This window comes from Etheostoma spectabile, chromosome 19, assembly GCF_008692095.1.
Source record: "Etheostoma spectabile isolate EspeVRDwgs_2016 chromosome 19, UIUC_Espe_1.0, whole genome shotgun sequence".
Classification (NCBI taxonomy): domain Eukaryota; kingdom Metazoa; phylum Chordata; class Actinopteri; order Perciformes; family Percidae; genus Etheostoma; species Etheostoma spectabile.
This window is the reverse complement of record NC_045751.1, coordinates 12,430,364-12,442,080: the sequence shown is the minus strand read 5'-3', so window position 1 is coordinate 12,442,080 and position 11,717 is coordinate 12,430,364. Positions and strand designations below refer to the sequence as shown.

Genomic DNA, 11,717 nt, shown 5'->3' with positions numbered 1-11,717 from the left:
GGACAGATCCAGCCGGGGACAGGTCACAAAAACCGGGGACTGTCCCCGGAAACCGAGGTTTCAATCAAATCGTGGGTCAAAATTCATGATACGAACCAACCCTTGGGTCTGATGTATCGTTACAGCCCTAACGTACAGTTTGTATGTGTGTATATATATATATATTATTTATATGTATACATATAAATAATATATGAATATATATATTTATTTATTTATTTATTTATATTCATATATTATTTATATGGATTTGTTTGTTATGTGTTATTCTAACATCCTGTTATGATGTATGTGTTGTGTGTGATGTCTGTAAGCAACTGGGACCTTGAATTTTCCCTTGAGGATCAATAAAGTATCTATCTATCTATCTATCTATCTATCTATCTATCTATCTATCTATCTATCTATCTATCTATCATGTGATTGCAGCAAACATACTGTACAATAAAAAAAGGAAAAGAAAAAAAGAAAATGAAATAGATTTTTAATTGGTAGAGCTTGAATTGCGATTCAAATTTCTGGTTAGTTCTTGCGGTGTACAAAGTCTTGAAATTAACAATTCATTTTTGCCCTTGGCCGGTGAAATTGTCAATCTAGCAGCCCCGGACCTTTGTTGCATGTCACACCCGTGTCTCTCTTCCCCATTTTAACACTGTCAAATAAAAACAAAAATGCAAAAAACAAAAACAATACTTACTGACCATATAATGTGACAGTAGGACTACATTTAAGTCACACACCCACACGCCTAAGTGTCTTGTGTGCTAAAAAAAAAAAAAAAAAAAAAAAGTGACCTATTGTCTCTCACTTATTTTCATGCTTTCCATCGTCTTGCTATCTCTCTTCATTCTGTGCCAACCTCTCTCCCTCTGTCTCTTTCTCTCTCCCTCTCTTTCCGTCTTGCTCTACTTCCCGCGGCCGCAGGCAAGGACATACTGAGGCCTGTAACTTCCTAAGGAGGGCAGAATCAACCTTTACGCACATCTACACTTACATTTAAACACATACATTTCACAAGCTCAACACTAACACAGTCTATCACATATGTTAATAGGTAAATATGTAACAAAAAATGCAAGTGTGTCTCAAATTGGCTTTGCCCGTGTTGAAGCGTTCATCGGCTGAATAAAAACCAAAACACCCTGAGCACAAGTTATTGTTTTTAATCATTTTCTTCGTGAGCACAGGGCTGTTGTCTGTGCCTCTCCCTCGTTTAAGCCCGCAAGATTGAGCATGTGACCTGCAGAGTGTGTGTGTGTGTGTGTGTGTTGGGTGTGGTGTGTGTGTGTGTGTGTGTGTGTGTGTGTGTGTGTGTGTGTGTGTGTGTGTGTGTGTGTATAAGAGAGACTTCTGCTGGTGATGAAAAGAAAGCAGAAAATGCTTGTACAAGCCTTTCGTGTGGCAAAAGCATTATCTGCGATTTCCTTTAGTTTACAATGAAAATAAAGTCTCAACACATTCAGGGAATCCTCTTTGTTGTGTCACACACACACACACACACACACACACACACACACACACACAAGATAATTGACCCTTCATTAAAGAGATTACAGATTAATAAACAGAGCACCCACCTAATCTAGTTTAGTGTGAGCGCAGGGAGACAATTGAATCAGAGCTTGCTGTACAACTGTGGAACAGGAAACCTCTATCTAAATAGGCAATTGTATTAGCTTCCTGGTTATCAACCAATCGGAGTGGCTTGATGCAACCATCATAACAGGCTAAGAGTATCAGAGTGACAGTGCGAGTCAAGCAGCAACTGCTGAGCCCAAAGTAACACTGAGGATATAGGTCTCTTTATGTCATAACTGGTTAACATATTACCTGAGCTCAGGATAGTTTGACGTTGTGGGGCATTTGCTTTGTTGCCAAGAGTTGGATGAGGCAATCCACACCACTCTCATGTCTTTACACTAAACATGAAGCTAAAGCCAAGAGACAGTTAGCTTAGCTTAGCATGAAGACTAGAAACAGCTAGCCTGGCTCAGTCAAAAAGGTTAAATCATTTCTTTTATAGCAATGGGTGTCATTTTCAAATTTGGTTTCTATTAGTACTGCTATGGTTTGAGGCATTAGTGCTTATCACTATTAGTAACTATTAGTACTATAAGTAATAATTTATAATTATGTATTAAAAGTTTTCTGCTAAGGTCAGTCTTTGAAATCGATGGAATACCTTGGAAAAACACATTGTAATCAGCGATAATGCTTTTTCTTCTTAAAATAAAATATGACAAATAAATGCCAAAAGTTCTGATAGTAGAGCTGTAACAATTCAAAATGTTGCTGTACAATTAATTGTCTCAGGAATAATTACGATTAACAATATAACTCTCATTCAGTCAGATTGTAAAAGAATTTAATATTTTTATTCATTAATCTTTTTAAGAAATTACAGTTTTGAATGAATTCCAGGATACATCTTTTGTTTATATCACTGTTACGTGAACCAGATGATGTAATAATACTCATTATTACCATAAAAAAATGTTTCTAACTGTATCCCCCATTGCCGTTTATGTTGCATTGAACGCATAAGTGTCAACAACTAACAGTGAAAATAACAATACAAATATATAGTGTATTTATATATAACCAATTATCACTTATATAAGTGCAATTTGGCATAGCTTAACAAAATCAACAATTACCAGTCATACACCTCATCAAGACCATAGTTAATGTTAGCAATTCATTTTGATTAATCAAAGAAACTGCGATTATGTAATAAATGTTACAGACCTAACTGACTGTCAATACTGTCATACATACCAAGAGCACTAAAACAACATCCATGTAACAAGCCCAAGAACTGAAGAAATGTCAAATTTAAAAAAACAATTCTGTAGTCCTGACAGGCATTATGTCAAGGTCAATCTGCGTTAAGTGCATTACAAGCTTGTGTTATTATCATCTAGGAGAAACAGTGTGTAACCTGAGCTGGAGGGGATTAAACGTGTGCACACATCATTTGCATGTGTTACGAGGTTTAGCAGTACAGGGGCCCAAAAGTAGGTACTGAGTTGAGTTGTTTACATCCCAATGCGGTTAAACGTGTTTGTCGCAAGACCACGTGTGTATTTTTGCGTGTTTTTGCGTGTTTACTTTCCAAAATGCAACAGTGTGATTGTGCTTTTAGCAAAAGAAATGTTCCAGACAGCTTCCTCCCTAGATGCTTTAGAGATTTGCAAAATATAAACACACTCAGGCATGCACTGAATAAGAAACCTCTCTTTCCATCTACACATCCAGCTTATGTTTCAACAGGCTGAAAATGAGATTAGGTACAAAACGCTTAGTCATAACATTATCCAGATTGAAGTTTTGTGTGATTATGTATCTGTTGTCAGCAAGATTTGTGTTTTCCCTCACAGGATATCCTTTTATGTAACTGGATGCCACTCCTTGTTTCTAACACATTAGATGAAAGCGAAGCATATGTCAATGACATTGTCCGTGAATAGGTGTCACAACACCTTGAAAATGGAAATCTGTGTGCGTGCATGTGTATGTTTGTGCTTGCTGTCACATGGGGATGTAGGATCCCTCTAAGGAGAAATGAGCAGAGCAAAACACAAACCTTGCAACACCGCAACAAAGACATCCTCAGACCACGGCAGTGTTATAGCCTAAATCAACCACAACGTCTACGTACACTGCAGCAGCAGGACAACTAAGCTTCACTACCTTTATTCACCTCTCCTCTTTGTGTTAAGGGCCGTGACACACCAAGCCGATAATAGGCCGTCGGACAGTCTGGCGAGGTCGGTGACTCGAGTTTGTTCGGTGTGTTTTCCGTGCTGTCGTGCGTCCGGAGGGGCCCGGAGGGACCGTCGGCCTTCATTCTGGCCGATGGGGATTATGAGGATCCTGATAAAATCAACTCAAGTTTTATCTTTATATGTTATGGAGACGTATTACGTCTCGTCGCTTTGGTGTGTTCCGAGACACTTTTTTGACCAATTTGGGGAAACTGATCAGTCGAACTGCCTTTTCTGCCGAGTGTCGGCCGTCTGCTTGGTGCGTCAGGGGCATTAGACAAATGAAAACCAGCCACCAGCCACACGCTTTCTGTTTGTTTACTCTCGCTGTCACATATAGCAACTCATCACTGGGAGGCTCCTTTCTCTTTAAACATCCAAACTTACTTTTAAAATGCAGACCGTGGGTGTCAAATTAATGATAACGGGCTGATGGGCTGAATGACAAATAAATGATTCTGAGAAATTAATATTTAAAATAAATAAATAAATAAATAAATAAAAAACGGACGGTCATGTTATGAGTGTTGGTATAATAATAATAATAATAATAATAATAATACATTTTATTTAAAGACGCCTTTCATGACCCTCAAGGACGCCCACAGGAATTCATAATTAAGAACAGCAAAACAATACTATACAACAGCAACACATACTATACAACAGCAAACAAATACTATACACAGCAAACAAATACTAAACAAAGAAAACAAATATAAACACAGAAAAACAAATACTATACAACAGCAAACAAATACTATACAGCAAAACAAACCAAAACTATACAACAGCAAAACAAATACTATACAACAAAACAAATACTATACAGCAAAACAAATCTATACAACAGAAAAGGCGGAGCAACAGACATTTAGGTGGAATACGCAGTTATAAACAGATGTGTTTTTAGTTGTAGTTGAAATGGGGGAATGATCTGTTTCTGAGTTGGGGGGGTAGTGAGTTCCAGAGACGGGGAGCAGAGCGGCTAAATGCTCGGCCCCCCTGGTGGTGAGACGGCGGGGGGGACAGACAGGTTTATGGAGGAAGAGGATCTGAGGGAGCGGAAGGGAGTGGGACGCTGGGGAATCAGACAAATATGGGGGCGAGGTTGTGGATGGCCTTGAATGCTATAAAGGATTTTTAATTTGATACGGAACTGGACCGGAGCCAGTGGAGCTGTTGAGGACAGGAGTGATGTGGGTGATGGAGGGGGTTCGAGTTATGATGCGGGCAGCTGAATTCTGGACCAATTGAAGTTGGTGGAGTTTGTGAGCGAGACCGAGAGGAGAGAGAGTTGAAAAATCGAGACGGTACGTGACGAGACTGTGGACAAGAATTGCAGCAGTGTGGGGGGTAAGGGAGGGATAGCATAGTTTGTCCACCAGCGGGCACTCTACAACGTCCCGGTTTTGTTTTTGTTATTGTGTTTTTGTTTAAAAGGACTTTATGTTTCAAGTTTTTATTAGTATGTATTTTTATACATGTATCAGAACTTTATTATATTTTGATGTTCCTCTGTTCTGTTGTGACAATAAATTAAAATGATGCGTTTCTGGAGTTTTTTTAAAATATATATCGGCTGATATATCGACATATCACATTTTCTATTTAGTAAATATTTGTACTGGTATTGGCCTTATAAATCCTTTATCAGTCGGACTCTAGTCTTTAAGAGTAAGTCAGTATTTCATGTTTCACTTTAACAGGGAAAAGACTTCAAGTACTAACGGTATCTTGCATAATTTTCAAAAAACAACTGATAGAAAAATATGCGAGCCACTACAGTAGTTTTGTTTGAGCAGCAACCAAAGCAATCAGACCTACTGTATTTTAATCAGCGCTCAACCAATAAGGGCTTTAAAGTCTGATCCTGATACTTTTCTTTCGACTTATTTTCAACCCTCCAATCTGACACCGTTATCCTGCAAAATGTGTTCTTAGGAAGGTCTGTAAAAGAGCATTTATCATTATTTGGCCATCACAGCACTGAAAGGCAGTGAAAATTCCTTTGAGTGGATTAGCAGCTTTTTAAAGCTGGGTGAGAAGTTTCACTGCATGTTTTTAACCGGCTGCCAGCCTTCAAGCTGCTCAGAAAACAAATATACTCTTCACTGCGAGGATTTTACTGGTGTCCTATGAATAACACAAATAAAAATTCCTTCCACATTCCTTTATCTTTCCAAAGCCATTGGATAAACAGATCATTAAAAGGCAATAATGGCCATGTATGTCCTTATCTCCCACCTCTCCCTTGGACATGAGGTTGAACCGAAATAATAAATAATCATGGAAAGTCAGGGTGAAGGGGGGGGGGTTGCACTTTATTTCCCTTCATCTTCAGCTGGCGAGCTGAGCCATAGAGGAAACTTCAGACCTCTCGGCCACTCAGCTGTGCGGAAGAATAAGCAGCGCCAAGGCAAGTGGCAAAGCCAAAGCTTGCTAATGAACACTACTACCCCGTCCGCCTGTGTGTGTGTGTGTGTGTGTGTGTGTGTGTGTGTGTGTGTGTGTGTGTGTTAGCCTGTTGATGCTATCTCAATTTCTTTCCATTCAGCAGCCGGGGTTTAGGGGGAAGGGTGGATAATGTAATGCTGACACTCAAGGAACGAAACTAGTGTCGTCTCACCATTGTGTTGCTGGGCATTTATAGCAAAAGGTTCTAACAAATGCACAATGTATAATTCAGAACATCCTGCAATTCTGCACCGCGCATCTACATGCCATCGGTATTTATTACCAGGCCATCAGATAAGCATTTATTTTTAATGCCGTGCTGTTTTCATTACAACTAAAAGTGGCAAAGGCTACTGTTACACGATTTGGTGTCCCTGATAGAAGATACTGGCATGACTATTGTTGAGATGAAGATTGCTATGAATTTGTTTGTCTTTGAGCAACCACAACTTGCAATATCCTCAGAGATTTGGTGGTGAGGCATTCAACCAAAAAAAAGGAAAGTTATCTTTTCAGTTTCTTTTCTTTAACTACAAGAGGAAATCCAGTGGTCAGAATTTCACAAGTGCTAAGATTAGAGACTGTTCAAAAACATGTTCTTCTTATCATAGTATTTGCCCTTTGAAATTATCACTGATCTAGGAGTATACAACATAGAAATTCTTAAAGAAACAGACATTGGGAGAAAGATCTTGCGCGGTTTCTTGCTGAGAGTTTAGATTAGAAGAGCAATCCCACTCTCATGACTGTTTGCCTCAGTATAAAGCTAGAGGCAGCAGGCGATTGGCTTAGCTTAGCATAACGGCTGGAAGCAGGGGGAAACGGCTAGCCTGGCTTTGTCAAAGTTGAAAAATCTGCCTACCTACACCTCTAAACTAAGTAGAAGTAATCATTACATTATATCTTTTTATGCTTAATTCATACACAAACAAGCATTCAGGGTTTCAGCTGGAGTTACTTTTTGACTTTTGAAGTTAGGAGAGGGGGCAGAGACAGGCTGTTTCTTGCCCAACACTGGTCACAATAGACCAGGCTTCATTTAAGGAGGTACATGCCAAAAAGCTTAAACCTATCCTCTTCTGTCTTCTCAAGGTCTTCTCTCAGGTCCAAATTTGACGTAATTTCCCGCAGTCCTTCCTATAGCTTTGTGGTTGCTCCGGGAAAGAGACTCCCCCACTCACTCATGGCTTGGAGGCCACTTGTAGCACGGACCCAGCATCCATCTATGGAGCTGAGTCATGGGACTTTCCCCCTTTAGCTCTGTAAGGAGCACTTCGTTAATAATGCAAGGCAAGGAGCTCTGCGACAGGGTCCATTCCTGGAATACCTGACGCAGGGTTTTAGCACAGAGAGGCCTTAACTAAACTGTGCTGGCGGTTGGAATCCAAACCATTTGTGGTGTGAACACTGGCGGGCACCATTCACATTCCACCTGACAGTAAATGCACCTGAGAACTGCTAATCTGTATGTATTCACTACGGCCTCTATCTGAGTGAGGCGAGGCTTTAACCCTGGTGGAGCAGCTACTGTATTCATCAGTAGGATTATTGCCCCCCTCCCCCCCCCAGGGTGAGGGAAAAGAACCAATGAACCGAGGAGAGTGCCAAGATTGTGTTTGTGTTTGTGTGTGTGTTGATGACTGCGGTGAGAGGAATCACCCACTACACTGCACTGAAAGAGCTGGTTTAGAGCCAGTGAATTGATGTTTTTCTCCCTGGTAAACAATAGTCGAGAAGGTCAGGAAGGCTGAGCACAGAAATGACCTCAGAGGCACTCACGCCGTGCTGATGGATTTGAGAAAGGGTGGGGCGGATTTCAGATGGCTGTGGTTCTGTCCTTCACAACAATTTTTTCCCTGTATCATTGTTGTCGAAACTTGAAAACGGATATGTACATGCATAATGAGTGATATCACTCTCTTGAATATTTCCTGTTACTCCCCGCTGAATATGACCAAAAATGCCACAAAACAAACAGTCCTCGGCAGATGATATGTTTTGTACTTTCCCGGGTTTCGCTACACATTTGGAGTAAGCAGCTGAGTGCATGTTTCTGCGTGCCAGGGCAAATTCTATCCACAGCGCTGCATAAACAGCATACCAAGTGGCATTTTGGGTAGACAGGAAGAGGTTAGAGCAGCAACACCTCTGCTAGAGGGGGGGGAAGTTCGGAGTCATTGCAGCAACAGAGATTGAGCAACAAATAGTAAACAGGCTACATTTAGCTGATGGCAAAACATCATTCAGGACTAAATTTTAGTCTGTAGTAGAAGCAGGCTCTTAAAGCTCTGGAAGACTGGGCCACAGATTAGTCGTCTGAACCATGTCTGAAGACTTTCTTAGTGCTTGTGTCTGTTAGAAATCCTATTTGAACGTAGATGACAGTGCCATCTCCCACTCTCATCTATCTCTACACCCCCTTTCTCTTCTGGCTCTGTCGTCTTTCTCTGTTGCTCCAATTGCGGTGATTTCAAAGATATCTGACGGACCGTGACGCTCGTAAAAATGTCCACAATCACATTTCCAAGCACAATGCCAAAATATCGTAAATCGTCTGTTGATATCAGCACACAAACACAAATGATGAAAATAATCCGCAAAGGAAAGGTCAGGAGGAAAGATATTTGAAATGTAGGCTAAGAATGGATGTTTTATTCATGTTAGCTGTTCCAAAATTTAGATCCAGGACTGTATCATTTATTCACAAGCGTGTGAATTGCCAAAATGTTAAGAGGCAAAACATACCCTTGAGCTTTGCTTCTAACCCAGTAAAGCCCCAAAGCATTTTAGAAAGCAGCATTAAGATGTCAGCATGTGAGCTTTGCATGATCCGTTTACCAGTATGCTTCATTCCCAGTAAATGTTTTCAGTAACCTAAACATCTGGAACAAGGCAGTTCAGTCTTCTATGTTAAAATAACCCAATTTCAGGGGAAACGTGCAGAAGATGCAGATTTACAAGCTACGTTTTAACAGGTGAACACTGCAATAGAACGTGTACGTACTGGTGAATGTTTTTGTCGCCATAACAGATCAAAAATCATTTCAAGTCTGCTGATAATACAATCTTGAGATTTTCATTGACTACATGACAATGTCAAGTTTGATTGGCTGTAAAAGCCGTCATCACTCTCACACTGTATGCTGAGGGGCGCTTGTGAACAACATGGGCGGCACTTCAGTGACAGAGGTTAACCCTTGACCTTGAATCTAACTCATGACCACGGGTTATTACCTCAACATCATAAACACAAGGGGACGGACTTCAACTGGAGCACATATGGACATCACATCCAATATGTGTCTTTTTATGCAGATGAAAATAGCACAGGTTGCACAAATGAGTGCATCTGCTTCTCGGCAGCCTGACATACAAAACGTACCAGCCTGCTGAAACCCTTCAGTCAAACAAAGACTCCTACTGGAATGTCTTTGTTTAGGACCATGCTAAGATTGATAAGGTGTCTCGCCGGCTGTGACCTTGCAGCATTGACAACATGAACATACACAACAACTTTGACAGCCTGTAATGATTAACATGTCAAGTAAAAAGGCAAAATATTTGATCAAAAATGATCCATTTCTGCATCTTTAATGCATTCCTACTCTATCATAAACCGATATATCACAGTGCCTGGTGTTACAGCAGTATATGGAAACAAAATAGCCTTCTATAGTTGCAGTGACAGGCTGCAACTCAATGCTTCATCAATCTTCGTGTCTACATTGATCCGGTGGGCAACAGCTGAGGCTATCGGCTGGGGAAGGGCTGCAGCTGCCCCAACACAAACAGTCTTTATTAGCAATGATAACCAGGAGGCATGCCTGTGTGTGTTATGTGTAGCATTAGGGTTGTAAAAGCTACAGGCTAATGGCTATTTGAGTGAACTGATTGATAAACCGAGTCTCCAAGGGTCCTCAAGGTGCTAAAAATGATATAATCAGAGAAAAGGGCATGCACATATCTCTCATATCTCATTATGTGACCGCTTCCTATATTTGCCTAACAGCAACAATCCTATCATATGAGGTGATAATCCTTTCAAATAGGCACACACTGTCTATTTGAATTCCCCCCAGTTTAAAACACACATACCGCATCATTTCCCATTCACAACCACCCACAAAAATCATATGTCATGCTTTGCTTTTTCGCTCGTGGCCCCCTTTTCACATACCTTGGCACACAGCTGGGCGAGGAGCGGTCCACCTCCCAGGTAGCGTACAGGTTCATGTGGACCGGCCGGTTGGAGGTGATGCAGACCGGCTTGGAGGGCTGCATGTGCGGCGAAGGGACGCCCCCAGTCCGCGGGAGCCCTCCTCGCTCCGACATCCTGGAGGCTGAGAACGGGCTTTCAGTCGGAGCTGGGAGGAGGAATACCCGTAGTAGCCTGGCTTCTCTCTCTGTGTGTGTTGTCCTTTTTTTTGTGGTCCTCCTCCTTCCGTTGCCTTATTTTTTTTCAGGCTCCTGCAGTGGAAATGCGTGAAACGCTCCCGTGTAACGTACGGTGGAAACGCTAAGTTGATAACGTGTTGTGCTGTTCGCCGCCCGATAGTGAAAACATTGCAGTCGTCAGGAGGTTTTAACCCGTAGGCAGGCGGCAAATCCCCGCGTACGTCTGTGTTGCCTTCTCCCTTTCCCAACTTCGTTCTGGTTGGGGGTGTTTCTCGGTACAGGAAGCGGAAATTTCTCTCGCCGTGGTCGCACAATGAGCAGAAAGCAAGCTACGCCTCTTCAGTTAGAAGACGTGAAGCACGAGAGAGAGAGAGAGAGAGAGGAGAGAAGAGGAGCGAGTAGAGGAGAGAGAGGGAGAGAGAGGGGGGGGGGGTCATCTATTCTTCCGTTTACTGTAGGCTACTCATATGTTTTTTGCAGACGATTCTATCTTTTTTTGGGGGGTTGCACTAATACACTGTATGTAAGGTATCTTATTTAATTGTAGGCTACCACATATTAATAAAGTTCACTGAATTGAATTTTTATTTTATTGTATTAAATCAGTTATTTTTTGTTTAAATATATGTTAAGTAATGCATGTATTATGTTTTATCATTATTACTTGTTTTTACTATTGCCTATGTTTTTGACTATTTTTACAAGTTTTTCTTGTAATTTGTCTTGTATTCATTCTTACTATTATTATGAGTATTCATGAAAATAAACACCTTATAAAAGTATTATAAATAATCTAATGTTAAAACAAATATTGTATTGTTTTAATCATTTAATATATTGTTATTATATGAGTATATGTATATTATATGTATTTATCATTTCAATAGTACAGTTTTATAATACACTATGCTGCACAGTAATGTATCATAGTATAGTGTATGTGTGCTAGTAGCAGTCATGTTATGTGATGTGTATTCTTTTTTCTTACACTGATTTATCATACTTATTGTGTAAACCTTGTTTGCAGTATATGCAAAGTAGAGTATATCCTTTGTACAAAATGTAACTATGGTCATGTTGATAAAGAAAATTTAAATT

General features: G+C 40.5%; 1 protein-coding gene across 2 annotated transcripts in view; it reads right to left on the bottom strand.

Annotated features, from left to right (window-relative positions):
• The window catches only part of pacs1 (phosphofurin acidic cluster sorting protein 1), a 60,497-nt gene extending 49,515 nt beyond the window's left edge, over positions 1-10,982 (bottom strand). For both annotated transcript variants that reach the window (XM_032499301.1, XM_032499302.1), the window contains exon 1: positions 10,402-10,982. In XM_032499301.1, coding sequence (XP_032355192.1) covers positions 10,402-10,556 — 155 coding nt within the window. In that variant the 5' untranslated portion in view covers positions 10,557-10,982. The remainder of the gene's footprint in view (positions 1-10,401) is intronic.
• Between the last annotated feature and the right edge of the window lie 735 nt (positions 10,983-11,717).